Raw genomic sequence first — 18732 nt, forward strand, 5'->3', positions numbered from 1 at the left:
TCAGACTCTTTAGAAAACTGTGTGCTACAAAATGAATATATACACACACGCCCTATCTCAAATGCTCGACGGTTTGGAAATATCTTAGACCCTGGGCTGATGCGCAGAGCAGTCTGAGTTATAGTGGGGAAGTGGGTAGTCTCCACGAGACCTGTGTTTACATTTAGTGATTTTGCTGTTTCCTCTTCGTTTACTGCTCTCATGTCAAATGAAAACAAAACAGATTTCTGTAGCCGGGAGCTATCAAGTGAATTAAAATACATTCACATAATTATGGAAGGCTAAAATGTGTCGTTAGTTGCAGATTTTATTTTATTTCCACCTTTCTGACAGTCAAGCATTAATTGCCTTGCAGAGCAATGAAGTTATTTTTGTCGGTTTGCTAAAGAAATTTACTTTTATTAATCTTTTCCGCTGAGGCAGTCAATATATTTGAAACGAAGTGTTTAATTCCACACACTGTTTGCTGCATTTCAAGTGCGTGTTTTCAACTTAGCACGTGTGGCATTATCCCTTAATAAACAACCAGACATGAGGTAACACAGTATTGGTACTCCTAGAAAATTTACATCCCGAAAATCGCATTGATAAGCTTAATATCAGGTTGTGGCCTACTTTACTGGGAATCTGGACATACGAATGTGCACTTTAAATTTGCACATTTTAGTATGGGTCATGAAATTCCGATGCTCTTGGAGTATCCTCTGATGTCTTGTTTCTTTTATGACATAATGTAAGATCTGTTAATGTTTTACATGTACGAACATATGAGCTCCCTACGGCATCGTAGATGCGCAAGCGCGGTGACGCCTGTCATCTGGCACTCTCTGGCAACTGCAGAAATGAACCTATTTCTGACAGGTCGCAGGAAAATATTCCGAATGGTGGTTTCAAAAGCGTTACTATCAAAGCAAATTTCCTTTTACGCAAGTTGAACTATGTGTGAGAATGTATGATGAATTTCTTAAATCACAGAGCGTTTGACTCTCATTTAAAAATCAACTCTTTGACGATGAGCCATTTAGATGAATTTCACGCCCAGAAGATCAGACATTTATGTCGTTATTAAAAATTTTACTGGCACATTTGTGTGATATATCGTAAATTGCAATACGCGCATAAAAGACCAACATTATATGTGAAAGCGTAGCTTCTCTTTCAGCGTATTAATCTTATAGACCAATATTATATGTGAAAGCTTTTTGTTTCGTGTAGCATCATTATGTATATTAATTTAAACCATTAACTTTTTCTGTTTGTGTGTTTGCGCTACTTAACAGTGATGTTGCTATTGGCTGACTACATCAAGTGTCCTAAGCTCTGAATACCCGCTGTCATCGGCTGGCAAGATCACGTGACATGAGCTATGACTGGCTTACAAAAGCGCATCGCAATATCGATCTCAGTGCTTCGGAAAGTAACATGTGGTGTGTGGTGGAATTCGAATTAATACTTTCGTAATACGAAAATATGCAGCTTACCTGTTGCTGCACATCAAAGATCTTTCTGATATGTGTTTTTTTACCTGTGTTTAGTTTTCTAAAGCTCCGGGAAATTCTATACCCATGTATAAAACCATAATCATTCAAAGGACTGATAAGTTAGACAGTTCCGAGAGAAAATATACTGTCAGTTAACAGGGGAAAAAAGTATGTTTTCACCCGGGAGAAAGTGTATTTTTAACCGGGAATTCCTGGAGAAATCTGGGAATTTTTTTTCCTTGTCCTCGTATACGCCCTGATTGTGATCCATCTGTTATTTGTAGTGACCCCATATGTGTTAAATTGGTAAAGTATTCATTCAATTTTCTTTTTTGTTCCATGACAGTTCTCCTGCATCAATACAATTCTGTTCAAATTTGATGACATTCTGAGCAGTGGTTCTCTTTCTACAGCAGTTTAAAACTGGTGCTTTAATTATGTACACCCTGCATGATGTGATCAACAAGAGTCCCAACTCACTTCCATGGAGCACACCCAAAGTTACTTCTGCATCTATCAATGACTCTCCATCCAAGATAACATGCTGCATCCTTCGTATAAAAATAAATCCTCAGCCCAGCCACAAATTTTGCTTGGTACCCCCATATGACCATGCTTTTGATAATAAGCATAGATGTGATACTGAATCAAATGCTTTTTGGAAATCAAGGAATACTGCATCTGTCTGACTGCCTTGATCCAAAGCTTTCAGTATGTCATGGGAGAAAAGTGCGAGTTTGGTATCACATGATCAATGTTTTCAGAACCCATGTTGGTTGGATTGAAAGAGGTCATTCTGTTCACCTTGTTACGTTCGAGCTCAGAATATATTGTGAGATTATGTAACAAATCAATGTCGAGGATACTTAATGGTAGATTTGTAAATCACTGCTACCACTCTTTTTGTAAACTGGTGCGATCTGTGCCTTTTTCCAACTATTGGACATGGTTTTTTGTTCAAGGGTTCTACAGTAGATTATAGTTAAAAGAGGTGCTTCAAATTAAGTATAGTAACTGATAGGGATTTCTTTGGGCCCAGAAGCTTTGTCAGTTTTAATGGTTTCAACTGTTCCTCAGTGCCAATGACACTACCGCTTATTTCACTTGTCTCTTCAGTGGTACAAGGATTAAATTCAGATCATTCTCCTGGGTTTTTAATTGTAAACTATCATTTAGAAATGGGGTTAGAAATTTTTGCTTTTGCTTTTTGCGGTTCCTGCCTCATCTGCAAATGACTGAACATTAACTTTGGTCCCACTGACAGCCTTTCCATATGACCAGAATTTCTTTGGGTTGTGTGAAAGATGATTTAAAATTATTCTGCTATGGTTCTCACTGAAGTCTTCATGCCTTGCTCTCTTGACAATCGAATGTGTTCCATTCAGCTTCTCTCTATCTATAGCTCTATACTTGGTTTTACACCTATTATAAATAGTCTGTTTCTTTACAGTCCCTGTGTACCATGGTGGTCCCTCCCATTATGAACTGTTCTTCTGGATACATTCTTGATGAAAGTTTAAAGTTCCTCATTGAGATATGATTCTACTGCTTTTTTATCTAGTTTATTGAACATGCATATCTTTCTGTTTGTTTTAGTTTTGTTTTGTACTCTGGTAATCATTGTTGCCACAGCTGTCTCTTGGTCACTAATACCAGTTTCAATGTGGCCATCCCCCAAAGAGGTCAGGTATATTTCTTGCCATTAGATATATTTCCATCATGAGTGGGGTTCCAAGCTGTGTTCTAGGGAGTTTTCCGAGAATGATTTTAGTAATATTTTACAGAATTTCGTGGCATGCCACCTATTAATGAAACTGTAATTTTTCCAATTCACTGTTAGGTGATTATAGTCTCTACCAATGATTACAGTATGGTTTGTAAACTTGCATTCAAACCAACTGAGTTTCTATGTTACAGTTTTCAGTTGCAACAGGAGATTAAGTCTGTTGGCCACCCCTGATACTGAGTCTTGCTTCTTGCTTCAGTTTCCCTCTCAGTGGATTTGAGTTTCTTGTGTACTTCGACAGATACACTACCTCCATTTCCTTTTAGACTGTTCTTTCTACACACACTTAAATTTTCCCCACAAATCTCACTGCTCTCAACTTAAGCTTTCTGTACCTTAGCTTTCTGTACCTTGTATTTTGTGAGCTTCACTGCTTTTCAGGTGCACTTATTGGCTTGTGGTCAGTAATTGTTGTTTATGCAATGAGTGTATATTTCTCACTGCCCGTAATCACTACTGTCCATTTTATTTGCAGTGAGCAGAGACAAAACAGCTCAGAATATTGTCTCTGGTTGTGGACCTGATGTGGTCATATCAATGAGTGGTTTGAAATGCATTATGGACAATTTCTCCCCAGAATATGATACAGAATGGGACATCCCTGTTGTTGTAAGAGAAGAGATATCAAGTAAGTATGTTGAAAGTATAACTACAGATTACTGCGATGACAGTGTTATAAAAAGTATATATTGCTACTCACCATATAGTGGAGATGTTGAATCAACATCTGCTCTGTATGGTGAGTGGCAATGTATTCTTCTTATAATGTGGCAATGTATTCTTCTTATAATGTTGACATTATCCCATCCTGGATTTTCCATTGTTTGAACAACCATTATGTGAGATCCATATAGAAAGAAACCCAACAAAATGTGGGTCAGTTAAGTGAATGTTTTACTTTATGTGGTACTTAAAATATTGCCATATTTACGAAATGAAAACTAGTGATAAAATGAGTGGATAGTGGTAGTGTGAAGGTAAGTGTAGACTTAACAGCAGACCTGGAAATACATGTTATTTATATGACAAAAGCAGGAGTATGTTTTGTAATGTCATGACACCAAATATTCATAATTACAGTTGAGCTCTATCTTTTCGAATTCATTCATTCTCACATTGTGTTCTGTGGAGCTCATTATGAGAGTAAACAGTAAGGGTTTAGACAAGCCGTACTGTACCTGTCATCAGGAACCAGAAAATGTAGCATCTATTTTCGTCATAATTTGCATCTATTCATTTGTTTGTGAATGATTAGAAGCACCAATTTAAAAGATTATCATGCTACACAAGTGAAGACAACAAAGCTGTAGTTCTTTGAAATTGGCTGTTAAAAAATGCTGACTGGGAACATTTTGAGTAGAACGTTTGCATTTGCAGAAACTGCAACAACTTTCCTTTTCCAAAACCTTTGTTTTCTTCATTTGACTGTTCTAAGCTTTCTGGAATGTAATGTGTGTCTGATTTAACATGTTTCTCCAACTTTCTTTGCCTTTTCATGAACAATTCAATTAATTTCTGCCTTGTGTGGGTGTTCATAGTAGTGCGACCCATGCTTGACAACGCTACAGGTAGGACTGACAAGGCACTTAGCGTAGAAGTAGAACTGAAAGCAACTCTATTTGAACGTTAGGGGAAGAATTTTGGGGCGCAGTCAAAAAACAGGATAGATGTTGTTTCCAACTGCTATAGAGCACGGTGCACACACAATGTAGTGGCCGTTGGCTGCGAGTGTAAACAAACTAGAATTTTGACTGCCCAAGGGGAGAGGACAGTCAGTGTTGCCAACTAACTTGGGAAATGAAAATACACAAACTCTTTTTCTAAAATTCACCAAAAAATCACTAGAACTAACAAGCACGGTTATCATTGAATACTTCTCTCGCCATGTAAAGAATGTGGACAGAACAGAAAAACTAGTTATATAAGATGTAGTGAAATTTGAAACTTGAAAGGTGAAGTAACTAAAATGGCCCTAGAGGCAATGTTAAATTGTTGAATATTATCGTGTGCAGTTACGAAAGTTACATGTATTGTACTCACTTTAAAAAATTCCCTGTTCGTCAAAATCTGCCACAAAAACTGTATTATCCTTCAATGATGATGATGATGATGATGATGATGATTCTGGCAGGTGCAGCCCCCTGTTCATCAAAATCTGCCACAAAAACTGTATTATCCTTCGATGATGATGATGATGATGATGATGATGATTCTGGCAGGTGCAGCCAACATTTCTCTGCACTTACAAGGCCAAATCTGATTGCCAAAGTGGATTTCACAGTTCTCACTTTCAGTCTGTTTCACTGTTTTGTTATTATTATATTTATTTTGTAGTGGACTGACAAGGCAGCCAGTCCACAGTGACGGGTAACCGAAAGGCACGCGTACACACACGCCGACTGGCGTGAAGTCTGAAACAGGATACGTGATGAAAGCTATAAAGAAAAGAACGGAGCTTCTCGTATACTTAACTTTATTCCCTCTTGTGGTACATCGCTATGGTTAATACAAGTGAGACTCTCTCCAGATATGGTTAATGGCGCCTTGCTAGGTCGTAGCCATGGACTTAAGTGAAGGCTATTCTAACTGTCTCTCGGCAAATGAGAGAAAGGCTTCATACGTGTAGTCGCTAGAAATGTCGTCCGTACAACTGGGGCGAGTCCTGGTCAGTCTCTCGAGACCTGCCTTGTGGTGGCGCTCGGTCTACGATCACACAGTGGCGACACGCGGATCCGACATGTACTAATGGACCGCGGCCGATTTAAAGCTACCACCTAGCAAGTGTGGTGTCTAGCGGTGACACCACATATTTGGCAGAAGACTCAACATGTGATTCAGATGTGGAAAGAAATGGGTGGGAGTTGCAGTTTTCACTATTTCAGCAATGGGTTTTCATCACTAGAATTTCTGTATGAAGCAACTTCATTGCACAATTTTACCATGTCTTTTACTTCAGTACATTTTATGTAGTGTAAATTTTTAAGACTGATTACACAGGCCAACAGAACATTTTTTTTTTTTTTTTTAGAAACTTTTTTTACTTTGGTAGCTGATCTTTGTTTTATTATATAAATATCCTATGCTATACAGGAAACAGGGAAATTAATGAAATGCTTTGTTACAACATAAGCATGGTTTATTTTTACAGTAAGCTATTTAAAACAATGATATGTGTTAAAAAGGTTTCACTTGTCAGCTGGACTTGGTTTGCATTTTCTTTCTCTTTTTACTTTGAAGCTTGTGTAGCTTTTTCTACGATGAGTCACTTGCTGAACTTCTCGGTGAAGTGACCGACAGTAGTCCCCCATCATGTTGGTGTTCCAGTGGCCTTGGTAGCGTTTTTCCATCACTTTAATGTACTGGTCATAACGCTCTCCTTGCTCCTCACTAACATCTTCCATATTGTGTGGGAAGTAATCAAGGTGACTCTTCAAAAAAGTGAAATTTTCAGGCTCATTAAACTCCCTGAAGTTTTAAACTTATTTAATATTATATTCTGGGACTTTTTCATGTACTAAGAACTTTGTAATGACCTGCTTGAATAATACCCAAGCTTCTTTCTCATTTAAGGTCATTGTGGATTCAAAGTTAGCATCAAACATCAATTTTCTAGTGTCAGCTCTGACAAAGGCGCCTTCTTTTAATTTAGCTTCTGAAAGGTGTGGAAACTTTTGGCAGAGATACTTAAAACATGGTCCATCTTTAGGCAAAGCCTTTACAACCTGTTTCATTAGGCCTGACTTTATATGTAGAGGTGGTTGTTGTTGTCTTCAGTCCTGAGACTGGTTTGATGCAGCTCTCCATGCTACTCTATCCCGTGCAGGCTTCTTCATCTCCCAGTACTTACTGCAACCTACATCCTTCTGAATCTGCTTAGTGTATTCATCTCTTGGTCTCCCTCTACGATTTTTACCCTCCACACTGCCCTCCAATGCTAAATTTGTGATCCCTTGATGTCTCAGAACATGTCCCACCAACCGGTCCCTTCTTCTTGTCAAGTTGTGCCACAAACTCGTCTTCTCCCCAATTCTATTCAACACCTCCTCATTAGTTATGTGATTCACCCATCTAATCATCAGCATTCTTCTGTAGCACCACATTTCAAAAGCTTCTATTCTCTTCTTATCCAAACTATTTATTGTCCATGTTTCACTTCCATACATCGCTACACTCCATACAAATACTTTCAGAAACGACTTCCTGACACTTAAATCTATACTCGATGTTAACAAATTTCTCTTCTTTAGAAACGCTTTCCTTGCCATTGCCAGTCTACATTTTATATCCTCTCTACTTCGACCATGATCAGTTATTTTGCTCCCCAAATAGCAAAACTCCTTTATTACTTGAAGTGTCTCATTTCCTAATCTAATTCCCTCAGCATCAGCTGACTTAATTCGACTACATTCCATTATCCTCGTTTTGCTTTTGTTGATGTTCATCCACACTGTCCATTCTGTTCAACTGCTCTTCCAAGTCCTTTGCTGTCTCTGACAGAATTACAATGTCATTGGCGAACCTCAAAGTTTTTATTTCTTCTCCATGGATTTTAATACCTATTCCGAATTTTTCTTTTGTTTCCTTTACTGCTTGCTCAATATGCAGATTGAATAACATCGGGGAGAGGCTACAACCCTGTCTCACTCCCTTCCCAACCGCTCCTTCCCTTTCATGCCCCTCGACTCTTATAACTGCCATCTGGTTTCTGTACAAATTGTAAATAGCCTTTCGCTCCCCGTATTTTACCCCTGCCATCTTTAGAATTTGAAAGAGAGTATTCCAGTCAACATTGTCGAAAGCTTTCTCTAAGTCTACAAATGCTAGAAATGTAGGTTTGCCTTTCCTTAATCTAGCTTCTAAGATAAGTCATAGGGTCAGTATTGCCTCACGTGTTCCAACATTTCTGCGGAATCCAAACTGATCTTCCCCGAGGTCGGCTTCTACCAGTTTTTCCATTCGTCTGCAAAGAATTCGCGTTAGTATTTTGCAGCTGTGACTTATTAAACTGATAGTTCGGTAATTTTCACTTCCTTTGGGATTGTAATTATTATATTCTTCTTGAAGTCTGAGGGTATTTTGCCTGTCTCATACATCTTGCTCACCAGATGGTAGAGTTTTGTCAGGACTGGCTCTCCCAAGGCCGTCAGTAGTTCTAATGGAATGTTGTCTACTCCCGGGGCCTTGTTTCGACTCAGGTCTTTCAGTGCTCTGTCAAACTCTTCACGCAGTATTGTAACTCTCATTTCATCTTCATCTACTACCTCTTCCGTTTCCATAATATTGTCCTCAAGTACATCGCCCTTGTATAGACCCTCTGTATAATCCTTCCACCTTTCTGCTTTCCCTTCTTTGCTTAGATCTGGGTTTCCATCTGAGCTCTTGATATTCATACAAGTGACTCTCTTTTCTCCAAAGATTCTTTAATTTTCCTGTAGGCAGTATCTATCTTACCCCTGGTGAGATAAGCCTCTACGTCCTTACATTTGTCCTCTAGCCATCCGTGCTTAGCCAATTTGCGCTTCCTATCGATCTCATTTTTGAGACGTTTGTATTCCTTTTTGCCTTCTTCATTTACTGTGTTTTTATATTTTCTCCTTTCATCAATTAAATTCAATATTTCTTCTGTTACGCAAGGATTTCTACAAGCCCTTGTCTTTTTACCTACTTGATCCTCTGCCGCCTTCACTACTTCATCCCTCAGAGCTACCCATTCTTCTTCTTCTTCTGTATTCCCCCCCCCCCCCCCCCCATTCCTGTCAGTTGTTCCCTGATGCTCTCCCTGAAGCTCTGTACAACCTCTGGTTTAGTCAGTTTATCCAGGTCCCATCTCCTTAAATTCCCGCCTTTTTGCAGTTTCTTCAGTTTTAATGTACAGTTCATAACCAATAGATTGTGGTCAGAGTTCACATCTCCCCCTGGAAATGTCTTACAACTTAAAACCTGGTTCCTAAATCTCTGTCTTACCATTATATAATCTATGTGATACTTTCTAGTATCTCCAGGCTTCTTCCATGTGTACAACCTTCTTTTATGATTCTTGAACCAAGTGTCAGCTATGATTAAGTTATGCTCTGTGGAAAATTCTACCAGACGGCTTCCTCTTTCATTTCTTTCCCCCAATCCATATTCACCCACTATGTTTCCTTCTCTCCCTTTTCCTACTCTCGAATTCCAGTCACCCATGACTATTAAATTTTCATCTCCCTTCACTACTTGAATAATTTCTTTTATCTCATCATACAGTTCATCAATTTCTTCAACATCTGCAGAGCCAGTTGGCATATAAACTTGTACTACTGTAGTAGGCATGGGCTTCGTGTCTATCTTGGCCACAATAATGCGTTCACTATGCTGTTTGTAGTATCTTACCCGCATTCCTATTTTTTTATTCATTATTAAACCTACTCCTGCATTACCCCTATTTGATTTTGTATTTATAACCCTGTATTCACATGACCAAAAGTCTTGTTCCTCCTGCCACCGAACTTCACTAATTCCCACTATATCTAACTTCAACCTATCCATTTCCCTTTTTAAATTTTCTAACCTACCTGCCCGATTAAGGGATCTGACATTCCACGCTCCGATCCGTAGAGGTGGTAGGAGTATGTTTTTTGGATCTATAAGGTTTTTGCGTAGAATGGTCTTCTCACCAGGTTTTTAAGACTCCCTCACAGGCGAGTTATTCTGCACCAGTGTTGATGCCTAGCCCTACTGTCCTGACTCAAGAAACATGGGAATTTGGTAAAGCCACCTTGCTAACCAAGGAACATGTATGTTACTTTTAGATTGCCACGTATCATCCAACTATGGGCAGAATATCCTATTTTATTTAGCACTATTTCTAGGTTTTCATAGTTTTCTTTCATATGTAAAGAATGTCCAAGAGGTAAAGATGCATACGTGTTACCATTGTGTAATAAAACAGCCTTTAAACAAGTTTGGATGAATCAGTAAACAGCCTCCAGTCTTCCTTTTTATATTAAATACGAAACTCATTCATCAGACCGGGAATGTCTGAGCAGTACACTGAATCAGCTTCTTGTTGGAAAAACTTGGAAAATTGCTGCTCTCTCTTTCTATACGTGTATGTGCTGGTTCCAACTGCCAATAAGTTCTTTTCTTTTAGTCTGGAGCCAAGCAATTCAGCTTTTTCTTTTGTTAAACCAATATCCCTAACCAAATCATTAAGCTCGGTTTGAGTAAACAGTTTCTGTATTACACTGGAATTCGTCATCATCTGGTTCATCTAAATCACATTGTACATCAGAAAATACTTCTGTTGGAATAGAATTTAAAACATGTGGTGGTTCAGGAAATGGCAAATCTACACCATGCCCTACTGGTCAGGTGGCGGGTGGATGGTTATGGTAGCTTATTGCCTTCTTGTTTTTCAAATTGTTGTTGTTGTTGTGGTCTTCAGTCCTGAGACTGGTTTGATGCAGCTCTCCATGCTACTCTATCCTGTGCAAGCTTCTTCATCTCCCAGTACCTACTGCAACCTACATCCTTCTGAATCTGCTTAGTGTATTGATCTCTTGGTCTCCCTCTACGATTTTTACCCTCCACGCTGCCCTCCAATGCTAAATATGTGATCCCTTGATGCCTCAAAACATGTCCTACCAACCGATCCCTTCTTCTAGTCAAGTTATGCCACAAACTTCTCTTCTCCCCAATCCTATTCAATACCTCCTGATTAGTTACGTGATCTACCCACCTTATCTTGAGCATTCTTCTGTAACACCACATTTCGAAAGCTTCTATTCTCTTCTTGTCCAAACTGGTTATCGTCCATGTTTCACTTCCATACATGGCTACACTCCATACAAATACTTTCAGAAACGACTTCCTGACACTTAAATCTATACTCGATGTTAACAAATTTCTCTTCTTTAGAAACGATTTCCTTGCCATTGCCAGTCTACATTTTATATCCACTCTACTTCGACCATCATCAGTTATTTTACTCCCTAAATAGCAAAACTCCTTTACTACTTTAAGTGTCTCATTTCCTAATCTAATCCCCTCAGCATCACCCGATTTAATTTGGCTACATTCTATTATCCTCGTTTTGCTTTTGTTGATGTTCATCTTATATCCTCCTTTCAAGACACTGTCCATTCCGTTCAACTGCTCTTTCAAGTCCTTTGCTGTCTCTGACAGAATTACAATGTCATCGGCGAACCTCAAAGTTTTTACTTCTTCTCCATGAATTTTAATACCTACTCCGAATTTTTCTTTTGTTTCCTTTACTGCTTGCTCAATATACAGATTGAATAACATCGGGGAGAGGCTACAACCCTGTCTCACTCCTTTCCCAACCACTGCTTCCCTTTCATGCCCCTCGACTCTTATAACTGCCATCTGGTTTCTGTACAAATTGTAAATAGCCTTTCGCTCCCAGTATTTTACCCCTGCTACCTTCAGAATTTGAAAGAGAGTATTCCAGTTAACGTTGTCAAAAGCTTTCTCTAAGTCTACAAATGCTAGAAACGTAGGTTTGCCTTTTCTTAATCTTTCTTCTAAGATAAGTCATAAGGTTAGTATTGCCTCACGTGTTCCAACATTTCTACGGAATCCAAACTGATCTTCTCCGAGGTCCGCTTCTACCAGTTTTTCCATTCGTCTGTAAAGAATTCGCATTAGTATTTTGCAGCTGTGACTTATTAAACTGATAGTTCGGTAATTTTCACATCTGTCAACACCTGCTTTCTTTGGTATTGGAATTATTATATTCTTCTTGAAGTCTGTGGGTATTTCGCCAGTCTCATACATCTTGCCCACCAGATGGTAGAGTTTTGTCATGACTGGCTCTCCCAAGGCCATCAGTAGTTCTAATGGAATGTTGTCTACTCCCGGGGCCTTGTTTCGACTCAGGTCTTTCAGTGCTCTGTCAAACTCTTCACGCAGTATCTTATCTCCCATTTCATCTTCATCTACATCCTCTTCCACTTCCATAATACTGTCCTCAAGTACATCGCCCTTGTATAAACCCTCTATATACTCCTTCCACCTTTCTGCCTTCCCTTCTTTGCTTAGAACTGGGTTGCCATCTGAGCTCTTGATATTCATACAAGTGGTTCTCTTCTCTCCAAAGGTCTCTTTAATTTTCCTGTAGGCAGTATCTATCTTACCCCTAGTGAGACAAGCCTCTACATCCTTACATTTGTCCTCTAGCCATCCCTGCTTAGCCATTTTGCACTTTCTGTCGATCTCATTTTTGAGACGTTTGTATTCCCTTTGGCCTGCTTCATTTACTGCATTTTTATATTTTCTCCTTTCATCAATTAAATTCAATATTTCTTCTGTTACCCAAGGATTTCTATTAGCCCTCGTCTTTTTACCTACTTGATCCTCTGCTGCCTTCACTACTTCATCCCTCAGAGCTACCCATTCTTCTTCTACTGTATTTCTTTCCCCCATTCCTGTCAATTGTTCCCTTATGCTCTCCCTGAAACTCTCTACAACCTCTGGTTCTTTCAGTTTATCCAGGTCCCATCTCCTTAAATTCCCACCTTTTTGCAGTTTCTTCAGTTTCAATCTGCAGTTCATAACCAATAGATTGTGGTCAGAATCCACATCAGCCCCTGGAAATGTCTTACAATTTAAAACCTGGTTCCTAAATCTCTGTCTTACCATTATATAATCTATCTGATACCTATTAGCATCTCCAGGATTCTTCCAGGTATACAACCTTCTTTTATGATTCTTGAACCAAGTGTTAGCTATGATTAAGTTATGCTCTGTGCAAAATTCTACAAGGCGGCTTCCTCTTTCATTTCTTCCCCCCAATCCATATTCACCTACTATGTTTCCTTCTCTCCCTTTTCCTACTGACGAATTCCAGTCACCCATGACTATTAAATTTTCATCTCCCTTCACTACCTGAATAATTTCTTTTATCTTGTCATACATTTCATCAATTTCTTCATCATCTGCAGAGCTAGTTGGCATATAAACTTGTACTACTGTAGTAGGCATGGGCTTTGGGTCTATCTTGGCCACAATAATGCGTTCACTATGCTGTTTGTAGTAGCTAACCCGCACTCCTATTTTTTTATTCATTATTAAACCTACTCCTGCATTACCCCTATTTGATTTTGTATTTATAACCCTGTAATCACCTGACCAAAAGTCTTGTTCCTCCTGCCACCGAACTTCACTAATTCCCACTATATCTAACTTTAACCTCTCCATTTCCCTTTTTAAATTTTCTAACCTACCTGCCCGATTAAGGGATCTGACATTCCACGCTCCGATCCGTAGAATGCCAGTTTTCTTTCTCCTGATAACGACGTCCTCTTGAGTAGTCCCCGCCCGGAGATCCGAATGGGGGACTATTTTACCTCCGGAATATTTTACCCAAGAGGACGCCATCATCATTTAATCATACAGTAAAGCTGCATGTCCTCGGGAAAAATTACGGCTGTAGTTTCCCCTTGCTTTCAGCCGTTCGCAGTACCAGCACAGCAAGGCCGTTTTGGTTAATGTTACAAGGCCAGATCAGTCAATCATCCAGACTGTTGCCCCTGCAACTACTGAAAAGGCTGCTGCCCCTCTTCAGGAACCACATGTTTGTCTGGCCTCTCAACAGATACCCCTCCGTTGTGGTTGCACCTGCGGTACGGCCATCTGTATCGCTGAGGCACGCAAGCCTCCCCACCAACGGCAAGGTCCATGGTTCATGGGGGAAGTTTTTCAAATTATGACCAGTAATATCAACACTGCAAAAGTAGTAGTCATCGGAATGATTTCTTGGCTTCCTCCATATCATAGGAACAGTAAACGTGAAGGCTCTTTTCTCTTTTTTGGACAATTTTCTCAGATCTTCAACACACACGTAACATACCTTATGCGGCGCTCGAGATTTATCTTGATCACCAAGTTTAGATCAAAAGTATGATAGATAAATCTTTTTCACAAAGTTTCTTTTGTGTTTTTAATCGCAAATTCACCACAAATATAACAAAAACTGTCAGCAGAGTTTTTACAACCACGATTAGACATTGTACTGAGCACACGTACAGGAAATGGGAAAGTGAGGTTAGGTTGACAGTAAACAAAACACCATGTGTTAACACAAAAATAGAATCAACCTTTTTTGCCAGCAAATGTTTTCAGCAATGCTACCATCATCATCTACATTCATTACACCTTACCATTGCAGGCGTTACTGCGTCGAATACCTTGTCTGCTAATTCAGCTACTTTGTCCAAGGCAATGTTGGCTTGCAATGCAGTAAATTGCTTTCACTTGAGGTGGTAGATGACTGCTCCACGAGATACATAGTATGCTATTGCGACTGTATCAGTATCAACTTTACTGCACATATCCCTAATGTATTGTGAGAACTAATGTTCTTGCGTTAAAACTTGCCGAACACATTCCTCTAGTGAGGTAGACACCTCATGGATCAGTTCTCCATTGTTTCATAAGTATCTGTCACAGGTGGGGCTGTGATTACATCTTTAATTATGCACCGGATTTGTGGTCTGCTGGCTTATCAGTAGAGTCTGCCACAATTCTTGCTTAGAGAATGCTGGCCTCCTCTTGTGTGAACTACAGTGCTGGTTTGTGCAGCCAGAAAGGTGGTAAATGCACAGGAAGCCAAGAGAGTGATGGTACAGTTTTGATAAGTGATTCAGTCGTGTTAAATCTTTTCTTCCAGTGTGTAATATGAATAAATAAAGTCAGGGTCACCAGTTTCGGAGCTTCTAGAAGATTAGCTGTCCTAAAAATATTAGTCTGTGTTCTTGAAATTTAGTCATACCTCAAACACAAATACTAACGTCATGGGAAGGAGAGAATGTTATTTAATGCACAAAGAAGAACATAATGGAAATTAGTATTTCTTATCAACTGAGAAGTTAACAGAAGTATGTGAATAGAATTAAAAGAAAAGAAAATCTGGAATGAATCGGTCTCTAAGAACAACAGCCATGGAAAGTCATAATCAGGGAGTGCTAAACCAACGGAAACACAGCACGCCCTGCAGATGGCTCATGAACTCTTTTGACAACTAACATGTGTATATCAGCTGAAAGCAATTAGCAATTTTGTCATTACATGTGTATTGCAGTGAAATGCACCTTGGTATCAAACCAAAATATTCTGCAACAAACACTCATACTGTTTTTAGTAATGCATGTCTCTGAAAGATCAGTTTTGAAGGGAGACGATGCTACAAGAAAATTATTAGTACATTGGATGACTAGGAAACAATATTGACATTTCATAGTAATGATATGCACAGTAAAGTTATTTATTTATTAATGTTTCATGTAAAATATGTATAATAGCTTTCAGTCTGATGGCAGAATTTCTATATAATGAAGCTTTTGTGTACCTGTTAAACTAAATTTGAGCCCAGAGTAACAATAGTAGTATTTAAAATAAAAAATAAAGAAGGATATTAGCTTTCACTTACTACACACTTAAAGTTGTAAAGATTGCTTTTTACACTTTTTCAACTTAACATTGCTAAAATTCAGAAATGTGTGCTATTTTAAATATTTACAGAAACTTCTATCTGTTTTTCAGCAAATGTCTCATATTCCAGCAAAAAAGTTGTTTATATTGATAAACCGTTGCCACCAAGGAGCATGAGTATTATGGATAAAAATAAATGGTATCACAAATACGGTATCAGAGCTCTTCTGTGTCGCCCACGAAGTCAAGGGGTTTTGAAGTAAGTCTAGCATCAGCAGTCATGAAATTAATAATATTGTTCATTGTTCCTCAGCATGCTCTTGTCCTTCTCCTCCTCCTCCTTCTTTAAAAAAATAAAAATAAGAGGCGGAGACAGCCAGGAATGTCCTTGGACTCCTATCTCAAGGTGGCACCTCACTTCACTTTGGATGTCAAGTGTGTGATAGTGTGGTTCAGAGGATGCTTCTGTATTAATTGAGGACAGTGTCCTCACAACCAGTTGTCTACTCCTCCACTATGGAACCTTCTAAGATCACTAGTGTCTTCAGAAGAGTGCTGAAGCAGTAGTTCAGTTCCTCAAAGCTAACAAACTTATGCATCCAAGAACTTCGTTACTGGATTCCATTTCTCCCGGAATTTCACGTGACACTGAAATGTATGTAGAAAATACTAGCTTTTTCCGTTTTCAAGAGCAGACCAGGCACTCAGCCTTAAGATGTGGCAGTGCTCTTACACCACTTGCAAGTCTTTAAAATGCCTGACATGTTTGCATTTTATGTTACACGTACTAAACACGTAAGTTGCTCATTGAACATGTTTGTAAACAGCTCAGTAAATGTAATTTTCAATAGCAGCTAATATAATAGGTTTGGAAATCCACTTGCAACAGCCAAAGCATAATCTTTTTTAGAAGTAAGTTTGGTAACTTGTCTTTTCCATTTATTTTAAAAATACTAACCATAGACTTGTTTGATTCCATAGATATGGCTTTGGTGTCATGGTAATTATACAAACATAACTGTAATGCTCATGTAGTTCTACAGAAATATCAATAGTTAAGATACGAATTTACAACAGATTTTTTATTTACTTGTATACAGATGAGTATGGGAGCTTAAAACAAAATTCTGGTCAATGCAGAGGGTTTAAAAAAAGTTAAATGGAAATAAATGTTGGCAAGAGGTGCAGCGTGTATACGACCCGGGACAACCGGGAAAAACCCGGGAATTTTATCATCCGGGAGAAAACCGGGAAAAACTCGGGAATTTTTCGGAATTCCGGGAATTTTTCATTGTTTTAGCTTTCAGTTAAATTTTTGTAATTTTGACTGCAGAATTGATCTCTAGCAGCAATAAAATATAAACGAGAGGGAAAAAAATAAAACTTTAGTGGCAAAGGTAATGTGCAATTTACAACAACAAAAAATAGTGCGCACACAAGCGTCTGCAAATAGCAAAAATATGTCAAAGACCGTAGGGCGCAGACTGTAATTCTACGTAACAATAAAGTGCTTGTTATGAGCTTGACGTCACAACTGTTCACATTAGGTTCGTTTGACCAGTTGCCCGCGGTCTGTTGCGCATGCGCATTTTACTCGCATATGAGCAGTAACTTCTCCCGCTACTTGGAGCAGGGGGGGGGGGGGCATAATGCGTGCGCAGAACAGAGATTTTTCGCTGTACTGCGCATGACGTCAACGTCGAGAAACTCCGCTCAGTTAGCGCGCGCTTTCTTATGTGTAGAAGCAAGTAAGTTTTGTGTTGTTGCTGTTTGTTATCGTGTTGAATCGAGTTTATTCTTTCTGCGACACTGTAACAATGCCGACTTGTGCCGTGTCTGTGTGTGAAAACTATAATCAGAAGACTAAAGGGAGTAGTATTTCCTATCATAAGTTTCCGAAAGATCTTGAAACATGTGCTCGGTGGGCTCAGCTCTGTAGAAGAAGTGATAGTATTAACATTAAAAATGCTACTATCTGTAGCGTACATTTCAAAGAAGACGATTATTTACGGGATCTCCAAGCTGAATTAATGAAACTTCCGCCAAAGAAGATCTTAAAGCCGACTGCAGTTCCTTCATTGCACCTCATTAAAGCCACATCTGCAGCAGCTGCTGCTGCTTCGTCTTCTGTCCAAGAAAGAAATGACAGAAGGAAAGATCGTAAAACACGTAAACGTGCACTTAACAGACTAGCTTCACTGTCACCGAAGAAAAAAAAGTGAATCAAAGCACAGAAACTGAAAAAGGTCGCATCGAGGATGAAATGAAGAGGCTTCATAAGGAATTATCGCTACAGACAGAAAAAAATAAGCGTTTGATAGCTGAAAACAACACGCTGAGAACGAGAAACAAATTACTTGCTCATGCTTTAAGCAGACAGAGAAAGCTATGCCAAAGCCTTCAGTATCAACTAAAGTACACCTAGTTTTAAAAAAAGTGTTTACGAACGCACAAATTGAATGTCTAATGAAATCAAAGAAGAGCACCCATTGGACCCAGGAAGATATAAGCAAAGCCTTGCTTCTGCGTTCTCTGTCCAGAAAAACTTATATTTATGTAAGAAATATAATGGGGATCCAGTACCTGGATTTTCTATGTTAAAACGATGGATATCCAATTCTTTTCGTTGTGTTCCCGGAATTTTGACTGATGTATTGTACTTAATGAATAAGCAAGCAACAAACTTAAGTCAAGCAGAGAAGCTGTGTGTGTTAAGCTTTGACGAAATGAATGTGGACAGTCGCATATGCTACGACCAAGAAACTGACACCATATACGGACCACATAGCCAGATACAGGTTGTTATGGCACGTGGTTTGTGTGGAACCTGGAAGCAGGCCGTATATTATAACTTTGATACTACGATGAATCGGGATTCACTGATCAGTATCGTCAGAGAGACGCAGAAAGTGGGATTTGTCGTAGTTGGTATAGTGTCTGATTTGGGGGGTAAAAATGGGAAAGTGTGGAAGGAATTCCACATCGACTACACAAACACGTGCTTCACCAACCCAGATGATGAAACGAAACGTGTTT

At 39.0% G+C, this 18732-nt stretch overlaps 1 protein-coding gene across 1 annotated transcript in view; it reads left to right on the top strand.

Moving 5' to 3' along the window:
* The window catches only part of LOC126194869 (little elongation complex subunit 2-like), a 221481-nt gene that overhangs the window by 135706 nt on the left and 67043 nt on the right, over positions 1–18732 (top strand). Inside the window, exons 7-8 of the mRNA XM_049933213.1 lie at positions 3743–3895; positions 15808–15955. Of these exons, the coding sequence (XP_049789170.1) occupies positions 3743–3895; positions 15808–15955 (301 nt within the window). The remainder of the gene's footprint in view (positions 1–3742; positions 3896–15807; positions 15956–18732) is intronic.

Source organism: Schistocerca nitens, chromosome 7 (genome assembly GCF_023898315.1).
Source record: "Schistocerca nitens isolate TAMUIC-IGC-003100 chromosome 7, iqSchNite1.1, whole genome shotgun sequence".
Classification (NCBI taxonomy): Eukaryota; Metazoa; Arthropoda; class Insecta; order Orthoptera; family Acrididae; genus Schistocerca; species Schistocerca nitens.